Below are 22,318 nucleotides of genomic sequence, written 5' to 3' on the forward strand. Positions count from 1 at the left end.
GTAGATACTCTAATGTGTTGGATGAGAAATAAGTAAGTCTGTTTAGATTACTGATAAATGAGCAACACAGTTTCTTCCTTTGTCATCTGAAACAGGTTTTAGTTCAATAAACCATGTTTCTTTAGAAAAAACAGAAAAATAAAAACTGATTCATTGTTATACTTCTTGTTTTTTTTAAAAAAAACCCTCCAGCTTATTCACAGAATATAAATGTGAATGATTTGATTTTTGGAAACAGTTGCCAATATAAACCATTCCTGCCCCTGTTATGTTGATGAGGGCCTGCTTCTTGAGCATGATGTTAAGGCAAGGGAGAGGATTCTTCACAGTCCAGTAGCTTAGAAGGACATGGGTCATATCCTTGCTTTCTGTGACCCAGTGCTCCCCCACCCATACTCTGATCATGAAGCCTGGTTGTATCCTAAACCAAGAGGGTGACAGCTGGTAGCCACTTGTGGAAACATGATGGGTTGGCCAGAAGATTCTGTTGTGATGCAGAGGGGTGCTACACATTTCCTGGAGAGATGGGTGGCTGCCATGTTAGAAGCAGTTTGCATGTTCTGGGCCTTGATTTTGTCTTGTTAGCACACATCTATAGGCAACTCAATGGAATAGGTGCTGTCATAGCCAGTAGCACTGTTGAGTTGCAAACTGTATGTTTTGTTTTGCTGCTTTAATCCAGCAGGGAGTCTAGGTTTTTTTAAGCTCCACAACCCTTTAAGAAATAGAAAACATCTCAAAGATTTTTCAGCCAAATTTTTCTGATTTCTTGATTGAAGGGGTATGTGGAAGTAACAGCATACAACTCTCACCTGTGTTGTGTAACACTTCTTCATTTTGGACTGACATTTTTTTTGAGAAATGAAAGAGAGTCTCAAGGGGTGTCAGCCATATAAGATGCATGGCTACAAGCTTGTGCTCCCAACCTGTGTTAGCATCAAAGGGCAGCAGGGAGAAACGATAACTAGAAGAGACTTGTCAGTAAACTGTTCCTACCTTAAGCCATGCACAAGTATGTCTGGGCTGACAAAAACATGATGCTGCACTAAAGTAGTCAAATACATGCTTTAACCTGTCAGATTTGATCTTACTTATGCAAGCAAGCAAAATAGACGGCCTTATCCAACTTCATTATTCATTCTTTATTTTTGATTCTAACCATGGTTGCAATAAACTACTAGGAGCAGCCTGCTACTTCAGGCTAGGTGCAGGTGAGTCCCATTCATGTATTTGTATGTTACAAATATTAGTATCAGCTTGGCAGTGAATTTCACTATTGCACACAATATTAATCCTGTTGCTGCACGTACTGTCTTGAGGGAAATGAATACTGTGCTCCACCATGGGATTCTGAATGGTCGGATTGATGTGATGCAATATGTACATTGTAATTCAACTATTCTGATTGGTTCGCTTCACAGCTGAGGCGAGCCACCATTTCAAACCCCATAACGGGAGTCTTGGAGACTGCACATTACAGAATTAGCAAAAGGTAAGACTTCATGTGCCATATATTGTGTCCCCATAATGGGTTCCTTTGTGGTACTCATTTGGGGAGAAAGTGGCCAGGAAAGATACTAGAATAAACTTTTCCGGTCTGTTTCTTACTATATGCAGGAACTGCGACAAAACTGTTCTGCTGAGTTTCTCAGAAAATTATTGTAGCCAGAAGTTCTGTTCTTGTTTGCTTACTTATGAGGTAGTCTATTGCAGCATCAGTGGATGTAAATTTATTTATTTTTAAGTTGGGCAGAGATATCTGTTTTGCTTTTTTTCCATACAGGATGTCACTTTTCTCCATCAAAAACCAGAGAATATTTTAGTTTTTGAAGAATATTCTCCTATAGGTCCATAATTGGCATCTATAATGATTTCTTTGCCAGTAGGTTGAACTCCCTACTTCAAGTATATAGAAACCACAGAGATGCTATTTTGGCAAGACCTAACGTTGGCTGTGTGTCTTAAAAGATGAACTGTTTTGTATCCATTATAACACAAACTACCAATCTATATTGCCTAACTTTATTTAGCTGTAGCCAAGCACATGGGTTACACTCGACATCTGTTTGTAATGTGATGTGCATCAGTATGCTGCTTGAACCTTAAATCTTTCTAGATAATGTCAAATAAGTTTCTTCTTGGTAAACAACAGTTATTGAAAGGAGTGATGTTATAACTATATTAGTAATATCAAAGAATAATTCAGTGTACAATTTATATCCTACTTTTACATGTGGCTCATCCTCTGGAGGAAACTGATCCTGTCCATGCTCTTTAGCTTCAGTATCAGACACTATCAGACTGTTTTCTGTCTCCACCCTGCAATATTACTATTCCTTACTGTATTTGTATTCTGCCTTTCCTTCCAGGAACTCAGGGTAGTACACATGATAGGTTATTCCTTTTAATTCCCACGAGATTTCTGTGATGTGGATTAGGCTCCAAGACAGAGAATGGCCTCATCTGTTATCCAGTGAATTTCATAACTGAGCACGTGTTACAAACTGTCGCTTCACTGCTAAAATCCAGCCTTCTGTGTATTAAGACTACATTCATTCCAACAAGGTGGAGTTTTGCAGGCACAGCTAAACTTTCTGGTTTGGAGTTTTTGATTGCAGCCTCTTTTTTTGTTTTTAAAAAGTAAATAACTGGAGAGGCTAGCAGTGCATTCTTTGGAGATAATGTCAATCAATCATTGTTTTATATGAAATTTCAAAACCAGTTTAAGTGTGTATGTAGTAATGAAAAGATTTCAGTAGCATTAGCATATGAGTTCAAACAGTGAAAAAAATAATGGGAGTCACAAAGACAAAAAGAACATTTAACTTCTGGATACTAAGAAGTTTTCTGTGAAACTCTGCAAACAAGTGGCTTGCATAAACTTTCCATTTGGAGGGAGAAAAAGTGAAAGGACAATCTAACCAAAATTTATTGAACCAATTGAGTTGAATTGGGGAGCAAAAGTAGCAGTGGCTACTGTGATGTTTTTAAACATTCCTTCTGATCTAAGCATTACATTCCATCCAGACCAATCGGAACCCTTCTGATTGCCTGTGGCTTGGCCCAGAAGCTTGCTACTAGAGTAAGCCCTTGTCCTTTCTCTTTTTTGTAGCTGAGCCGAGCTACTGTGCATGACCCTCAGACTGGGAAACTGACCACAGCCCATTACAGAGTCTCTAAGAGGTAAGGGGACACTGGTATATCTCAACTGCTGCAGAATTTCCCTTTGCAACAGTTTGCATCACACCTGGTGTAGAATGCTGTACGTATTTTTCCTCTTCTTTAAATTATAAAAAATAATGTAGGATCGGAATGGAGCACTAACATCTTGTTGCATTGTAACTCTGGATTGCTTGAATTTTAAGCCCACGGCTGAGAGCTAGTTAAAGTTATGCATGCCAGGTTTGGACTAAATTCTCTCCCACAGAAATTCATGGGACTTGAGCACTTTTGCATGGACCTTATTCTCTGTCTGCATGATCATAGTAATAATAATGTATCAAATTCTTTAATCCTAAACAGAATCTGAGTGAACTATGCACCATATCATCAGCTCAGTTCTACTCTCGTGTCATGGTATCTCTGTTCATTTTAAACAGTTCCCAGAGTTCTGTGATAACAGTAATAGGTAATGATAGTAGCATGTCCCTAGTTCAGAGTCTTATTTTTAGATGGTTAGTGTATGAAACATGGTAGTTACCTCTGCCTGTCATTTTAAAAAAGTGTAATGATTAAAAGGTGCAGTCTGTGGCAAAAATGTAGTCATTGCAGTGCACTGAAATTACCATTAAAAGATTTATCTGTTGTTAATAGAGAGTGATATTTAATTTCCTGGACCTGACTGCTTGTCTGGATTAGAGCACACCCCATGAATCTGTGAAATTTGTTGACTTATCATGTCACCATTGATTTGATGGTGGGATTGATTTAACTGGGACAAACAGTTGGATTTGGGTTCAAGCTTTGTACATTAAAGAAAATGACATAGGGCCTTCAAGTAGTCTCTGCCTATGTATGTACCACAAAATGAGTGTTAGAAATGATCTTGAATTGTATAATAGATCTGTACTTCAGTCACCAAATATGGAAAATGGTTTTTTGGATGCCTTATGCTCCTGTGGCTACGCGCACAGTAGAACGGCACCAAATTATGTCTCATCAACCAGCTTTTTGGTACAAGGGCCAAACAGAATTTGTGAACAAAATCAACCCTTTAAGTAACAAGTGACCTATTCAGTTTTGCGTTGTGTTTAGAGGATAGATTCAGCGAGACAGAGACAGACCAGGATATCAGAGATTTGTGATATTCAGAATTATGCTTAAGTACCAGGAGAAAAATGTCTCCTGGTGCTCAGATTAGTATACTATGTCACCAGCTTATGTTATTTCTGAGTAATGGCAAAACTGGGGGGGGGGGGTGAGGGGAAACTTTGACAGTTGTGGGCATTTTGGTCATTTCTTTGACCTGCAGTTGGTCTTTGCCTGCTTCTTGTGGCAGACATAAAGCATAGCCATTGCCTATCCCATGTTCCTCGCTCTTCATACAATCCTCTGCCCATTTCAGAACTGATTCTGACTGGCTGTTAGAATCGCATACTCTTAGGCAGTTTTTCTGTGAGAAAAGTAATACTAAGCAGGATGGGCATTTTGACTAGCTCTCTGAACTGCTACGTACCCGTAGTAAACTCGTAACAGTGCCAGGCAGCCAGAATTTTTGAAGCTGGAAACTGGACTGGCAACGAAATAGCTTTGTGCCTTTCTCCAGGATGCTGGAATGATTTCTAACCAAAACTTTTTACTGGGAAACAAAAATACTGCCTCTTGTATTTTTAAGAGAAGCTTGCTTCCTCCTTCCAAACATTCCACACGCTCTTTCCTAGCTAACACATTTCTATATTATACCATGCCTCTGCTTATGAGGGGGACTACTGTTTATGCTGAAGTACGTGGCAGGCTATATAAGGTGGCGTTTAGCCAGCAGCGGGAAGCAATATTGTGAGCCAAGCCATGTGCACGTAATTCTAGCAGCCTCACACAGCTTTCAGGGAGATGCTGCCCATGATGTACATTTGTAAGAAAGTCAATTGCTCTAAAGTACAGCTTTATCTCTGGAAAAACTCCTTTTCCCACAACATAACTTTTTTTTTAATTATGGGAAAGAATCTCCATTAGACAAATATATCTTTTGACAACACATTAAAAATTATAGCAGCAGTTCTTCAATATTGGAGTTTTCCAAAATCTGCAGTGGAGCAATGTGGATTCCTTTAAGGAATGAAAACGAATGTTAACTATTACTGCAGTGGAAGGAAGGGCATCTTCCCTGGCTAATTGCTTATTTCATGAGGGATATTGTTATGCCTATAAAATTATCTTTACACACTTAAATTGAAAAAAGTGTTAACAGTAGCAACAGTCGTTTAGAGATTTCAGAGAATATGACATCTTGAAAGTGATACAGGAACCCTACAAAGTTATTTTTGCTTCAATATGATGTTGAGGAGTAATGAAACGTGTTGACAGTTGAGCTTCCTGAGAAAGGAAATAGGACGTAGTCCAATTTCCGAATAAGATATCTCTACCTCTCCCCGACCCCACAAGCCTCGTGGCGCAGTAGTTAAATGGCTGTACTGGAACCCAAACTATGCTCATGACCTCGGGTTCAATCCCAGGTAGCAAGCTCAAGGTTGACTCAGCCTTCTATCCTTCCGAGGTCGGTAAAATGAATACCCAGCTTGCTGGGGGGGGGCAATGTGTAGCCTGCATAATTAACTTGTAAACTGCCCAGAGAGTGCTTGAAGCACTATGGGTTGGTATATAAGCAGCACGCTTTGCTTTGCTTTATTACTTGATAGGTGGGAATAAGCTGAGTGACTTGAAGTGAAACAGGACATTGAATGAATTAATGCCAGAGGAGTTCCCTATATATCATTATAACAATTATATAAGAAGGAGAGTTTGGGGTAAGATTGTTTTTCAATGAGCACAACAAGAAGCGGGGAAGGCTTATATGGTATGATGATATTCTGGGCTAGGCTACTATTTTGGGTTGTAATTTTAGACTACAAATGACCATGCTCGTTTGGGAATTCTGGAAGTTGTGGTCAAAATGTTAATCTTTTCCAAGCTGTGAGTGACACCCACTATTTTGAATTGAGCTCAGAATTAATTTAGTAGCCAATTTATATTAACCTAGTTAATTTTTATTTTTACTGGTTTCTTTTTCATTAGACAGCATTTTTATTCCTTTCTTTCTTACAGTAACAATTGCTTTAAGACCCTGAGTTTGTTCCTAAAGTTTTTCATTTACTAACATGCTAATCATTGTCAAATGATATTTTCCCCATACTCTTCGAGATTCTGTAACCTGTGTTATGTCACGGTTTCCCTGATTTTCCTTAGGGATTTATTGCAATCCTTTTGAAAGAAGGACAAAAAAATCTACTGTAGTAATCCTCTTGAATGTAGGGCAGTGAATCTACATGACAAGTGAAGTTTCATGCTTTCAAACCCACAGATATATAATACATTTGTCCGTGGCATTTGTAGCCATTTGGTAATGATAATGGCTGAACATAAAAATTTCTAACTTTTGGGTGGTCCTTCTCATCATGGTGTATAAACTGTGATGCTTGGTCTTGTTGGTAAAATTGCAAACAGAAAGGAAGAATAGACATTTTCAACAGGCAAATACTTGCTACCTCATATCTGGTAGAATGCTTTGCTATTAAATAGGTGCATGGGAAGTATCAGCCTCCCCATGCTTCTCTGTGCTGAGAAAAAGGTACTTTTGATGTATTTCTATCTTTCAAGGAAAGGGTGGTAACTGTGGAAATGAAAATGAACCATGAAATAGAATAGCTATTCCTCACATTGAGAATATGCGAGGAACAATTGCAGTAATTTAAAAAAAGCAGATCGGAATGGGAAAGGGTAAAAGTAGAATGAGCACTTTAGAAATGTGCTTACTTTAGAAACTGCAAAGACCTTAATTAAAGATACAAACTCTTCATAGGTTCTCCAGTACGAATGACAATAATCCTGTTTTCTTTCATTTAAATTTATACTTCTTCTGGACATTGCTTTTAAAGTAGGAGTAGCCCATCTTTAAGCTGTACACCCATCCCAGCCTCTAGTCTTGAGAGTGATCTGTAAGGTTATTTTAAAAACGGCCACAATCCTAACCATTAGTTATAGTCCTACTGAAAGCGCATTAAAATGGTTTCAGAATAACAAGTGGTTTGTTACATGCAGAATCCACATCCACTTATCTGTGTTTATGTGACTGCCTAAGAGTTTGTTGGTTTTTCCTCTCTCCTTCCAGTGTTTATATTGTTTGTTTTTAAAATGCTAAGCCACCTTGTGTTCTCTTCAGGAGGATATGGGGTATAAATATTTTAGATGATGATGATGATGATATGGTATAACCTTTTGTTATACTTGACAGAAGTTAGTATCTTTTTGTCAAAAGCCATTAGTAGTTGCCTGAAATTCATGTATAAAGTGCAGAATTGACTTGAGACATCTTTTTCAGTTGGTTGTAAGCTTGTAAATTTTCATATAGCCTTGCAACTATCTATCAGACAACCTTTTCCACAACAGGTATTTCTGCCAGCTCTTTAGTGCAGAGCTGGGAATTCCAAGTGTCATAACAACATGGAAAGGCTTATTTATTTTCCTGACTGAGCCCATACAGTATATCAGAGTTCAAGCACATCATGAGGCATATAAGAAAGTCAAACAGAGTATTGTTCACAGCCTGGCTCATTGCTTTGACAAGAGGCATGGCACTTAAAACTAGAGAATAGGGTGGATAAACCACATTTGTTTTGCTCCAGACACAATTAATGGCTTGTTCAACTAAAGCAGCAATCAGCAAATGAGCCACAGTGTAATTATAACTGGGACTTTAACATACTCAAAACACCTGTCTTCAGGAGTGTACCACAGTATACAGAAAGTACATTCTTGCACTCAGAGCCATAGTGTTGTAGTATTACATATGCAATGTTCTTCATGTGCGCTTTATTTCAGAAGCTATTTAGGCAATTTTAATGTGGGTATACATCAGCAAAAGATATTGCTCTGCATATGGTGCAGTTTTGCCATATGTGCACATAGGAATAAAAGTGTTCATTGTAAGGGAGTTATTAGGCTATCCATTCTACATTTAGGCTAAACATTGGCCTATATACTTTTTTGTCTAGTTCAGAGTGGTTGTTTATTAGTCTTGCAAGCTGATTCTTCATATTGTTCAAGAATGACATCCCATGTTTCATGTTTAGTGCCTGGTTGTCTGGTTATGAACACCCTGTAGTGGCACGTATTAATGCAAGAATACAGGATCTAACCGGACTGGATGTTTCTACAGCAGAAGAGCTGCAGGTGAGCCAATAAAGCAAATATTATCATGTGATCAGCCATGTGAGCTATGCTTTGAGCATATCAACCAACCTGCACACCACATAATGTTAATTTTACATATTCATATAAGAAAATAGTGTTTTTAAAGACATAAGACTACAAGATTCTGCTAATCTCTTTCTCAGCTGTAAAACAACAGACAGCATTTTTGGGAAAGGAAAGGGCAGGTTAGCATGCTGTTTGCTGCAGGAAAGTATGTGACTTGAGCTATGCCCCTATTTTTTAATATGAAAAACCTCCTGGAGAGAAATTAGAGCAATGGTGTCTTGTACTTATTAGTCTCAACTGGCTCTTTGGAATGGGGATGGCAGGGAGGAGCCCATGGCTGGCAGAGGAAAGTTAAGCAGACACCCACAGGATTGCTGTTTTGCTCTTCCCCATAGGTAGATTTTATTTAAAATTAAACAAAAGTGGAATGCACTTGGCTCCCAGTAGTTAGCATTTAGTAAAAATAAAGCAGATGCTTTTAAAGAATTTAGAATTTCTACAAAAAGATTAACAGAATTAAGAAAACAAAGGTAGGGAGTTCAGTATAGAAAAGGAAGTCAAGTGAATCACATGTTAAAATACTGTTAAGTGCGCAGTTACAAGACAGCTAAAATGTACGGTTCAGACTATTGCGAAACTTTGCTTTATGTTTGAAGGACTAGCTTCAAGTCTGTGGCCCTAATTAAAAGAAAACAATGTTCAGTCCTATTCATTTTAAACATGCCATTCGAGAATGATCTGTGAATGCTTAAGCTTTTTTACCCTCTGTTAGCAAAATGTCAGTGTAAACATGAAATCTGCTTAATATCTCATCAAGAGTGGTTTATTGGATATTTTGCTTCTTCTACTGTAGGTAGCCAACTACGGCGTAGGAGGCCAGTACGAGCCTCATTTTGATTTTGGAAGGGTAAGTCTTTCTCTGTCCTGCTTTTATGCTTCACATGTACTGTGTTTCTTTTTTCCAGGTAGCAAATTATGGAGTGGGAGGACAGTATGAGCCCCACTATGACTTTGCTCGGGCAAGTAAAGAGATGTGTCAAGAAAAATCTTCCAAAGCCTAGGCTTTATGGCCTGTAGCATAAATGTTAATATCTGCATTCAATTCAGGCTATCACGTCTTCTAATCTGTATGAATGGATAAAGCCCTCTAAACCACCATCTGAATATTAAAAATACAGAGAATGACAAGAAATAATAACGAAATATTAAAGATGAATGTTAACAAGTAAAGAAGAGGATTAGAAGTACTGCTTTGTAAAATCTGAGTTGTAAGAAATTGGCTAGTGCATTTGAAGTAATGGTGAAAGAGTTCATATATTGAAATATAATGGTTTGGTTTTAGTTTTGATCCAAATATGGTTGTATTGCTTTGGATATTTTCAATTCCCTGAAATCATGACAGATTATACCTATGTTTTAAGCAGTTGCACAGACCAGAGGAGCCAAATGATCTTTAGTTAGTAGGATGTCAAAGTCTGTTTGCTTTTACACCAATGCAAAAAATCTGGGTTTTTAATTTTTTTTCTTAATATAAGGCTACAAATAACAAGGAAACTGAACTCAGATGGTGGTTTACAGGGCATTTATGTGTCAAGTAACACTTCCTCTTAACATTTTTCTTGAATCAGATCCATCTTATATTAATCTAAAAATCATGACTTAACATAAAATCTTGACTTCCTTCCCAGTTCAAAATTAAATACATTTTGTTTTGCATATATGTTGCAAGTTAATAGATTTTGTCTACTCGCATGAATTTAACTTAAATAATATTTTTGCAGCATACTCTTACACTGTGTCTATATGTCATGTCTGTGCTGTCACATGCAGGAAGTCTCACTGTTTTAGGGACTTAGTTCCAGAAAGATTAGCAAAATGTCCAAAAATAGACAGGTTTAATTTTGTAAAATGACATTTATATTCTACCCAGTAATGAAAGATTTTGTGGTGGCTTAGTATGAACAAGATACAGTATCTAAATACAGACTGAAGTCCAGTAGCAAAAATTAAAGCCAAGATGGTAAAATTTAAAGCAGGTCAGAAACTTCAGAAATCTTTAACCCTTAAAATGGCAAAATTCATAGATTCTCAAAAGATCTTGAGATGAAAAATAAAAGATTTAAACAACCCAGGTGATAAAACTAAAAAAGGCCCAACCCCCACATCTTTTCACTTGGCGCAACAACAAACAAACAAGAGAAAGAATATGAAGCATCTGGGGAGTGTGTACCATCTACCCCAGCTAATTTGTTGTAACGACCTGCAGAAGGGCTGTGAAAATCTTTAGATCTAAAATGTGTCCTTTGGAGAAGATGGCCATTCAGGTACTCTGACCCAAAGCCATTTAATTTAAAAATTAAAACCAACACTTTTGAGTTGTTCTTAGAAAAGGACTGGAAGCCAATGTAGCCTTCGGTTGTTTCCTGTGTGGGTAGAACTACTGGAGACCCACCAAGGATGTACATGTGAAAGTAATTAGGGTTGACCAGTATTACACAGTTTCTGTTGTAATTCTAGGGATGAAGACACTTTTGTTTTTGTTGGCATAGATAGTTAAAGCTGCCAACTTGACCTGAGTTACATTTCATCAGGATACGATTCTTTGTCGCCTGGTTCTCTGTAACTTTTTTTTCCAAACATAGGAGAGGCAGTTTCAAGAGAAGTCTTTAGTAGGAGCCTGCTCTGCCTAAGGAGAGGATTTACACTGAATAACCATGTCTAATTTTATGATTATGATTCCTGTTGATTTCTCATAGACTCTGAAAACTCCTAATAATGTGACAAGCCCTGAATATTAGAATAATACTGTGTTTCCCTGAAAATAAGACAGGGTCTTCTATTAATTTTTGTTCCAAAAAACGCATTGGGGCTTATTTTCAGGGGATGTTTTATTTTGCAGTCATGTCATCTTCTTCTGGTTGCTACACAATGGTGGAGGGTGGGGTTTCACTTAACTGGGGCTCATTTTGGGGGTAGGGCTTATAGTACAAGCATCCTGAAAAATCATACCAGGGCTTATTTTCAGGTTAGGTCTTATTTTCAGGGAAACAGGGTAGTACTTTCAGATGAAGAAGGTACTACTGGCAGTAATCTATGTAGAAACCAAATGTATTCCCTGCTGGTGCATTCTGTAAGTCCAGGTACTGTATTGCTAGATTAGTAAAACTTGGTCAAAGTGCTTTAAAAATGCAGGTGGGAAATAAAAGTAAATGTTATTGTAAAACCAGCTGCCCGGGTAGCATCAAAAGTTGCAAAATCGTGAAAGGGGAAAAATACTGGATCAGTAGAATGGCCACTGGTATTCAATTTCATTTACTTCATATTCTGTCCTTTGAAAGAAATGAGGGCCTTTCCCTCCCACCCCAGCAAATAGGTAGTACGTTTAAATAGATCTAGTAGGAAACTGGGATTTTCCCCCAATTTGTAATGTCTGGATAGGCTCCAGGATAACAAATGCATGTGTTGCATCTTAAACATTTCATGTGTTTAAAATGATAAACATCCAGCCGATGTAATGACTGATTTTATAACGAATGCCTCTAACTTCAAAACAAATTGTTCTTTAAGGCAACTCTTACTAATTTTGTCATGAATTTAAAAAAATAATTTTTTTTCTAAATGTCCTAACACTGAAGCCCCATATGCTATGCTTACTTGGCTTGTACATTAATCTCATGTATATTTTTTTGGCACAGAAAGATGAGCCAGATGCCTTTAAAGAACTTGGTACAGGCAATAGAATTGCTACTTGGCTATTTTATGTAAGTAAGAGAACTTTGATTCCTAACCTCATTATAATGTCGGTTGGAGATTCTCCCAGCAAGAAAAAGAATTAGAGTTACTAAAAAATATATACAAGGACCTTTTCCTGTTACGATGATCAGTGTTGTAGTAGCCCATACAGGTTCAGGTGTTTCCATTAGTTTATTTATTCGGAGCATACATACTTGTCCCTAAAGCTGGAAGTTCTCTCAGATCAGTTTACATGTCAGTAAAAAAAGTCTATGCCCATAAGTTTACAATCAAAAAGAGGACAAGAGAGGAAAAGGAGAGGAGAGTTAATAATACATTGACTCAAGAATGTGAACTGTTTTGAAGGATTATCTGAGGGATTCGTCATGATTTACACCTTAAGAATTAAAAGGTGGATATTAAATCATCTGAGTAAATCAAGTGTCTTTCCTAACCTAGGTATATTTATTGTGAACATCCCTGAAGCAGGATGAGTTCAGATCCCTGGGTTGGCTACCACTCTGTTGCTACAGAGCACAGTCAGGTCCCTATGAGAAACTTGCAGGCACCACATGAGGGCCGTAATACCTCCCCAGTCATATTTCCCTGGAAGTGATACTAAGAGTGGTGCTACTTCCAATACTGAATATAATTGTGACCAGAATCCACAGACATTCCATGATTTTTTTTCTACTCCCCTTTTAGTCATTTATTTAGTGACTGCCATCAGTAAATCTTAAGGACCCTAATTCTGTATTTTAGTGGTGAATGGCATGTTCATTAATGTACCACCCTGTTCACTAATTAAACAGTATCTCTAGCTTTATTCAGTTATCTAAGAATGTGGAGTTAACAAGTATTGAGTGGCCATTCTGTCCCCTTTTTTTAACACATGGAAGCAACAGTCTGAAGAGATGGATGCTGCTCTGTTCATTTAGCAAACCTCTCCATGTGAACCAGAGTTTTTACACGGAGAAGCTATCTGCTAGAGCAGCCTACCCCTCTTCAGGCTATTGCATTCACAAGTTAAAACTCATGACAGTGGTCAGGGTGAGAACACTTCCTTCAGTGTGTATAGCTTCCACAAGCTTAGATAACAACTTAAAAAGATTTATAACTTAACTTTGTTCTTCGTGGTCTCTGTGAATACGCACTATAGGATTTTATCTGTGCTTGCGCAGAGATTTCCGGAATATTCTAGAGGTCTATTACACGTTTGCCAGGACCGCCCCCTAGTACACGTGGTCCGCCAGTCCTGGCAATTGCCTCAGTCTTTTTTTTTTGCCACCACTGAGGTTTCATCTCACGTTGAGCTCTCCAACTGCTTTTGTTTCTTTCTAAGAGTAAATTAACGGAAAACAGTAAGAGACTTTTCAAGCTGTTTCTCCCTTTTCTGACCGTCTCCCCTTTCCTCTTCCTTTCCACCCTTTATGGCACCCATAGCCCTGTTTAAATGGTGCGCTTCATACCCAAACGAAATTCCCCTTTCTGATGGACACGACCACTGTCTTTTCTGCCTTTGGGAATCCCATCAACCACCTTCGTGTCAAATCTGTAAAAAGTTTACAAAACAAGCACTCAAACTCTGACAGCAACACCTGAGATCATTTCTCTGGGAGCGGTCTCTCCTCCCAACACAGACTACTATGGACACCGCTCAGACTCCCCAGTCTCAGGAGATATCCCCTGGTATGCCCTCTACTTCTCCGACAGCAAAGCCGATGTCATCTAAGGATATTTCCAAATCCAAATCTTTGGGACAATCAACTAAGTCCATACCCTACACTGAAACCTCCTTTGGTACTGGACTATTCCAAACCTAAGAAGTCAAATCTTCTTCAGACTCTCAAGCCACTAAGAAATCTGCCCGAGAAACCGTGGGGAAATCAACATTGACAATCCCTTTGCAAGATCAACCAACCGTCTGTCTCAGTGTTTCTGGTGATGACTTCATGCCACCACTATTTGGCCAACCACCTTCTCCGCTTCTTGCCCAATTTCCATCCTGGGCTAACACCTCGGCTGAGGTTACAGTCATCTCACATTCAGTACATTCGAGCCCCAAATCCATGGGTTGCTCTGTCTCTGTGTGCGGTTTGGAGTCACCATCTGCTTTGGCTGACCTGTCTCTTCCATGTAAGTGTTCTAGGAAGATGCACAATACACCAGAGACTTGCCGATCCGATGCCAACCTTGTACAACCTCCCACATCTACGGGGTTGCTGGCATTGCATGATTCCATGACTCAGTATTGCCATCCAAAACGAGTCACGCTATATGATCCTCCGACTTACTATGAGTCTCCACCTAAACGCTATCAAGATCAAGTATACTGATACTGGCAATCTCATACCAGTCACTACATCGAACCCAAGTGTTCCTGGTATACCTATTATTATCCATCTTACCTATTGGACTCATTGTCCCCTCCTCAGTACCATCCACAGTCCCATGAATTCCCATCTGAGAATGACACTGTGTTTCCACCTCTGGTGGAAGCCGTACAAACCCTCTCATAAGAGGAGTCATTCCTCCTAGCCCGTGATGGCGCAGCAGCCGCCAGTATCGAAGTGATCGTGACCATCAGCTCAGGTTCACCTACCACCTACTGAGCCCACTACACTTTCACAAGTCCATGCATCTTTGGTTCAAGTAACAACTACCTATACTGAACCTCCACCTCTGCCTCTCAACACTGCTCAGCTCGCCATGCGAAACACTCAAAGCCCCGCCAATCTACATCTTGCTCTGTACCGTCTCAACATGCTACCGACAAACCTACTCGATACCAACCAGAGACTCTTCCCACCAATCCTGCTTCTCCATATCACCAACATTCTCCACCATCATCTCTGCAATACTCTGATTCGGACACCTCCAACTCCTTATAGCCTCACAATTCACCTCTGAATCTACCAACACCAGATTCTGGTGTAGTGGACGTTACTCCTCCCTCTCTGTCAGAGGATTTTTCGTCCTATTCACAGCTTGTGCTCTGCCTAGCCAAGGCTATGGACCTCAATGTCCAACAACCTGCCCAACCTGAGTCTGACAAGGTGTATGAGGACATCAACAAAGACCAAACACCCCTACTCTGTATAGGATTTATCCCATCCCTCTTAAAACTGATTAAACAATCTTGGTCTAAATCTTCTTCTGTACTGCAAATGTCTCAAAGAGTCGAGAATCTGTATAAAACTCATGGAGACATTACTGATTTCCTTTCAAAGCACCCACCTCCAAATTCTATAATCATCAATGCTACCCAAAACAGAGCATGTGATCATTCCAGTGCCACTCCTAACAACAAGGAGGGGAGAAAATGAGACATCATTGGATGCAGAGTCTATTCTCTTTCATTGTTTACCCTCTGAGCTGCTAACTATCTCACAGCTATGGCAGTATGCCATCACTTTCTCTGGAACAAAGCTCTACCATCTCTTCAGTTGGCACCTGATGAATACAAAGCTCATGGCCTCACTTTCCATCAGGAGGCCATGGCTCTTGCGCGTCTGGAATGCATTACTGCATATCATGTCATCAAGGCTGCGTCTAAACATATTGCTACAGCAGTCGCTCTTCGCAGACATGCATGGCTCCATTCAGCCCATATCTCGGAAGATTCCCATATGTGCATCAAGGATTTACCCTTTGATGGCACAGGTCTTTTTGTTGACAAGACTGATGAAATATTAGACAATCTGCAAAAATTAAGAAAGACAGCACGGTCTTACAACACTCAACCATATTACAGACCTCAACGTTATCAATGGCGTCGCCCTTATTCCTATAAACAATACAAGCCATTCTCTGACAAACAATGATACTTACCGCAGTCTTCCTCTTCTTTTCAACCTAGGCACAACACGCAGCATCAGCACCTCAAACAATCTTTTAGGCGCCCTGAAAAGAAGACAAAGCAGAACCTTTGACTTTTCCATTCCTCAGATCCACCTGCTCCACTTGTCCCTACTCAGCACCATTCATCTCTCAGCCCACTTTCCATCGTGGGTACTCACCATCATCGCCACTGGATATGCAATAGAATTTACTCTCACACTACCACCAAGGATCGTTCTAACTGCACCATCAGAAATTTTGGAACAAGACATACAATCCCTTCTGCTGAAGGACACTATAGCACCAATCAACCTCTCAGAACAAAATCCCGGGTTCTTCTTCCATTACTTTACTGTCCCAAAACGCGATGGGGGCCTGCACCCCATCCTCAACCTTCGGAACCTCAACTACTACATCATTCAAAAACGCTTTCGTATGGTGACGTTAGAACAAATCCTACCAATCCTTCAAGAAAATGACTGGTTTGCCATCATTGACCTAAGCAACGCATACTTTCATATTACCATCCACCAAGATCACCACAAATTCCTCAGATTCTCTCTAGGACACACAATTTATGAATTCAAAGCCCTTCCATTTGGGCTCTCTACCGCTCCACGGGTCTTCACCAAATGCATGGCTCCAGTGGCAGCTTACCTCCACACTCAAGGAATCTCCATTTTCCCTTTCATCGACGATTGGTTGCTGGTATCCCCTTCATGTTCTCAAACTCTAAAAGATATACATGTGACCCTCTCTCTTTTTGCGGATCTGGGCCTGACAGTCAACAAAGAAAAATCTATCCTTACTCTGGCACAAAAAGCACGAGCTTTCTTACCTCAGGAATGAGCAGCAAAGCTCCATGCTCTTATCTGTTTCTTCCTGCCTTATGCGTTGGTCACTGCACATCAAGCTCAACGTCTACTAGGCCTAATCACCTCAACCACATCAGTAATACAATATACCGGACTAAAGATGCGTTCTTTGTAGGTGTAGTACCTCTCCCTCTTCAATCCAATGTCAGATCCACCTACCAAGCTCCTGAAGGTTACACCTGAGCTATCAGCTCAACTACTCTGGTGGGACACTCCAGCCAACCTCTTCATTGGCAGGCCATTCGCACCACTACAGCTATCAACCCAAGTCACTACAGATGCCAGCCCCACCGGGTGGAGAGCACATTGCAACAGCCTACGCATACAAGCCCCTTGGTCTCAGGTTGAAAAATCTCTTCACATCAACAATCTAGAACTACTAGCCATTTTCAAGGCTCTACATACTTTCGAGTCTCTCATCACTGGCAGAGCCATAAAAATAACCACAGACAATACAACAGTGCTCTTCTGCATAAACAAGCAGGGAGGCATCCACTAACTTCCCTTGCTTTACCTTGCTGTCCAGCTATGGGAGTGGTGCCTAGAATGCCATACTGTATGTTTCCCATAGCAGTTCACATTGCTTCGCACAACAATCAGGTAGCAGATTTTCTCAGCAGGACTCGAACAAAAATGCATGAGTGGATCCTCGACCAATCTGTCTTTCTTGATCTCTGCAAACTATGGGGACATACACACATTTTTGCAACGTCCCAAAACTCAAAGTGCCCCCTCTACTGTTCCAGAGCAGACAGGCTCTCTAGGGAACACACTTAAGTTTCAGGTGACCATGTCATGATTTGTTCCTTTAAGTGAACAAGGGGTTAAATTTAATATTGTAGTAAAGAATGCAAAGTCATGCATGTAAAGTCAAGCCAATGTATGACTGATAGCATACAGGTGTAACAAGCTTATGTAATGCTTTTTAGCATTACATAATTACATTTGATTAGCTGCCATGTGTGCAGTGATAGGCTGCTCTGACTATATAAGCAAGTGTATGGGAGCAGCATCTTTGCCACCCAGTTGTGAGTCTGGTGCTCACTTTACTTCATGTGTTACGTTATGTTGCTCTGAGATATTCTATGCCAGTGTATATATTGCCATGTATATATGCCTAACCAAGTTTAATATATAATGTTATAAGTCTTATCAGAACTCTCTCTGTGTATATTTTCGCACATGTCCGCATCTTTACTCTGCTATTTAAGGGTTGGGATTTGAAGCTACCAGATAAGAGGCTCTGTTTAACTTGTTATCTCCAAGGTTTGTTTTCCCTAACAGAGTGCTCTTGCAAGCCTCATTATCCAAATCTGACTCGAAGCTTCAGGACAGGCAAACGCCATCTCAAGCCTCTGAAGTTGGCCCCACGCCAACAGACCAAACACCTGATCTATCTTTCCCCACCTAAACCTCTCCTTCTCAGGACAATTGTCAAACTCCGTCACAACCATTCAAACACAATTCTCATCGCCCCGTGGTGGCCCAGACAGCCCTGGTTCACCATGCTCCACTCCATCTCAACAGACTTCATACGCCTGCATCCCATCCCTCACCTTCTTACTCAACACCAAGAGAGGACCTATCATCCCAACTTCCACAACCTTCATCTCACATCATGGAGGATTCACCTTCAGTAACTGCCATCTTAGCCAACGCCCAGAAGCCTGCTACAACTCAGCTTTATTCTTATAAGTAGGCTGCTTTCCGGAAGTTTGCAACTCAATGCAACCTTCCAACCAAACCAACAACTCTCCAAGTGGTTCTCGCATTCCTTTCTCATCTATTTCGACAACAGCTTTCCCTTTCCATCCTCAATGTCTACATTTATGCGATAGTCGCACACCAGCTGCAGGGCTCAGCAGCCCAGCTATTTCACTACCCTTCTATGAAACAATTCCTCAAGGGTGTCTCCAGTATGTGGCCTCTTAAATCCTCCCCCCCCCCATGGTCCCTCCATACCGTCCTCCAACTTCTCACACTTCCTCCATTTGAGCCACTTGCTACCATGTCTGAGCGTTTCCTTGCCTTTAAGACTTTTTCTGGTAGCCATTACTTCAGCCCGCAGAGTCTCAGAACTCGCTGCTCTTTGGGTAGACCCTCCGTTCCTCCAATTCCACCCAGATAAAGTTACTCTTTAACTGGATGTTTCCTTTCTCCCAAAGATTGTGTCAGACTTCCACCTCAAACAACCTATCATTTTACCTACCTTTTTTCCATCTCTGACAACTAAACTCGAATGTTCCTTCCATATGTCGGATGCTAGACAAGCCCTTGCGTTTTGTGTCTTGCGAACCTCCTCCTTCCACAAGTTGAAAAGACTTTGTCGCATCACACCTGCCTCACAAAGGCTTTCACGTTTCTTCTCAAAACATTTCCTGATGAATTGTTACAACTATACGGTTGGCATACCAACTTGCCAAAAAGCCTCTGCCTGTCAGCATAAACGCTCACTCCACCAGGGCTCTTGCTAGCTCCACAGCCTTTCTTCGAGGAGTACCTCTCCTGGACATTTGTAAGGCTGCTACCTGTGCAACCCCTTCTACGTTTGCTGCTCACTATCGCCTGGATGTCAGGGCTAAGATGGATGCAGCATTTGGCAGGGCTGTACTGTACTCTTGTCTGTTCTTCTATGGTGTCTCTCCTCCGGTAAGTTAGCATGTTAATCACCCTATAGTGTGCATTCATGGAGACCACAAAGAAGAAAGAGAGGTTATTTACCTGTAACCCTGGTTCTTCAAGTGGTCATCTGTGAATTCACACTTCCTGCCCATCCTCCCCTCTGTCCGTCACGTCTTGTCTCACTTTTGATTCAGCAGTGGGCTGTTCCTAGGAACTGAGGCAATCGCCAGGATGGGTGGACCATGTGTACTAGGGGGCAGTCCTGGCGAGCATGTAATAGAGCTCTAGAATATTCTGGAAACCTCTGCACAGGCACAGCTAAAACCCTATAATGTGAATTCACAGATGACCACTTGAAGAACCAGAGTTACAGGTAATTAACCTCTCTCTTTGAAGAGTTTTATAACCCTTTATAACGAAAAACTCCAATACATATTTAAGCCAATATATGCGAGACAGGTTTCACTCAAACTTGGAATATTTTTCTAAAGGGATTCATTTCACATAGGGTAGTCCTGAGTCTGAATTTTGTAATTTGAATGGCAGTCTAATATGTAAGATTTCTTTGCCAAACATGTAATCTTAAAATGCAAATCATTTACAGCAAGAAAATTCATTATTGCCCATGAAGTACTGCCCAGAAGTTGGAAAAGTTACTTGTCTGGACTATAACTCGCAGTCTCCTAGCAAGCATGACCCATTGCTATAATGGCTGGGGCATTCTGGGGAAAAATATAACTTTTCCCAGCTGTGATATAATTATTCTGTGAATTCCAAGCTATCAAGCAATAAAATAAGATAAACTGGACAGAAATATTTAAGCTTGAGAAAGAAACTACAGCCTTGTGTGTCATTGCATGTCCATATTCATAAAATGCTGTTTTGCTAGACTGTGTTGCCAGATTATGACTGTTTTAGACTACTTTATATATTCTGAGAAAAAATGGCATTAACATACTCGATTTAAAACTCTGGTCTGCTGCATTGTTCAGTATTTCAGTGGCAAAGAAAATTCTATTTTACAAAGTGTGTTTAAACCCCTGATATCAACTCAATGATAAAATCTACTTTGCTAAATTATGGATTAAAGTGTAACATTGAGATGGCCAAAGTATATCTCACACCTTTTCTTTTTACAGATGAGTGATGTGTCAGCAGGGGGAGCAACTGTATTCCCTGAAGTAGGAGCGAGTGTTTGGCCTAGGAAGGTAAGTAAAAAGTATGCCCATTAACTGATTGTGTCTCTGTGCTGTGCCTTCCACTTAAAAACAGCAGTGTTATTGTTTCACAAGTGGAAGCTGATGCTCCAGATTTTTCCAACAAGCAAAGTGGAATCTATACTCGCCGATACAATGTGTAGACTTGTGGGGCTGGCAGAACTCTATCATTACAGATCTCCCTGTCCTTTTCCCTGGGTCCCAAATAATGAATCCATGTAGATAGATGGCATGGGGGGGGGGGGGTTCAATATCTTATAGAGGTGTTCAACTGACAGCTGCTTCTTTCAGGTTCACCATTTTGTTGCCAAATACACTCCCTCCACTCCTCCTCTTCCATTCTCACATGTGTCTTAATACAAGGGCCATAATCCTCTTGTTTAGAGTAGTAAATTATACTACAATCGACCCATTGAATCACTGGGGATTTGGTGAGTCATTTCCTGTAAGATCCATTGATTCAAATGGGCCTACTCTAACTGTGATTTACTATGCTAAACAACAGGATTTGGGCCAATGCACCCAGGGTATTTATAGTGCCTGTTACATCCAGATCAAGAAACGACCATTCAAGCTCTGTCTGGAGACCTGTTTTACAAACCCGAATCTTGTCCTGATTCACAATTCTGTTTTATAGCCACCTGGCAAGATATTGTCCCAGTTTCAGTGTAACAGGAAGCTTTGGCTTAACAAACCCCAGATGTACTTTGTTAAGGTGCTGAAGTGAAAGCAGAGAAGACAATAGTTATCTTCAGTCTTGTAAACCAATTTTTATCAGGCCAGGATTATTGCATCTCAGCTGTGCTTCAGTATCCAATTGACACTCACAATTGAATTTGTGTCACAAAAATTACAACTAATTTTCAGATTCCCAGAGGGAAGTACAGAATGAAGAGTAAAAGTTTGACATTTTGTTTGTTTGTATGTATGTGTGTGTGTGTGTGTATATAGATTGTATACAGATATATTGTGGAATGCTTTTTAATACTGCGTTAGGTCATTACATTTCGGTCTATGGAGATAGATTCTCTGACATATCCTAAAACCTACCAGGCTCTTATTACCCTGTTTCCCTGAAAATAAGACCTAACCTGAAAATAAGGCCTAGTATGATTTTTCAGGATGCTCGTAATATAAGCCCTACCCCTAAAATAAGCCCCAGTTAAGTGAAACTCCACCCTCCACCATTGTGAAGCAACCAGAAGGAGATGACATGACTGTATTTGAATACATGTAGATTGTTGTACATGAAAAAAATAAAACAATCCCTGAAAATACGCCCTAATGTGTTTTTGCAGCAAAAATTAATATAAGACCGTGTCTTATTTTCAGGAAAACACAGTACTGTAGTGGGACAGGTGAGGTTGGGGCTGTTTCATTTCATCTTGTAGGTCTGGTTTCTGAGAGAAGAACTGGGAAGAATGTATATACAGAGCCTCTCCTTCCTCATCCACTGAAACATAATTCCACATGTCTGCCCTCCTCCTTGAGCTCGCTTCTCAATTCAGGAAGGAAAATTTTCTCAAAGGGGCAGATAGGCTATATGTTGATCATGCTTGAGACATTACTCTAGGACCATAGGGTTGCCCTCTTCAAGTCATTAGAACACTATTTTTGTTT

At 40.2% G+C, this 22,318-nt stretch overlaps 2 protein-coding genes across 6 annotated transcripts in view; one reads left to right on the plus strand and one right to left on the minus strand.

Annotated features, from left to right (window-relative positions):
- The window catches only part of P4HA1 (prolyl 4-hydroxylase subunit alpha 1), a 52,257-nt gene that overhangs the window by 22,917 nt on the left and 7,022 nt on the right, over positions 1 to 22,318 (plus strand). The window contains exons 9-13 of one of the 4 annotated variants that reach the window (XM_020783156.3): positions 1,422 to 1,492; positions 8,286 to 8,385; positions 9,266 to 9,319; positions 12,108 to 12,173; positions 20,621 to 20,689. In XM_020783156.3, coding sequence (XP_020638815.3) covers positions 1,422 to 1,492; positions 8,286 to 8,385; positions 9,266 to 9,319; positions 12,108 to 12,173; positions 20,621 to 20,689 — 360 coding nt within the window. Of the gene's footprint in view, positions 1 to 1,421; positions 1,493 to 3,112; positions 3,184 to 8,285; positions 8,386 to 9,265; positions 9,320 to 9,377; positions 11,763 to 12,107; positions 12,174 to 20,620; positions 20,690 to 22,318 lie in introns of those variants that run through there. The other 3 variants (XM_020783157.3, XM_078391361.1, XM_078391360.1) reach the window with 3 other exon arrangements.
- Positions 1 to 22,318, minus strand: part of LOC144588434 (uncharacterized) — a 71,202-nt gene that overhangs the window by 14,896 nt on the left and 33,988 nt on the right. The gene's annotated exons all lie outside the window — the stretch shown is intronic.

The sequence above is a fragment of the Pogona vitticeps genome, chromosome 3, assembly GCF_051106095.1.
Source record: "Pogona vitticeps strain Pit_001003342236 chromosome 3, PviZW2.1, whole genome shotgun sequence".
In the NCBI taxonomy this organism is placed as follows: Eukaryota; Metazoa; Chordata; class Lepidosauria; order Squamata; family Agamidae; genus Pogona; species Pogona vitticeps.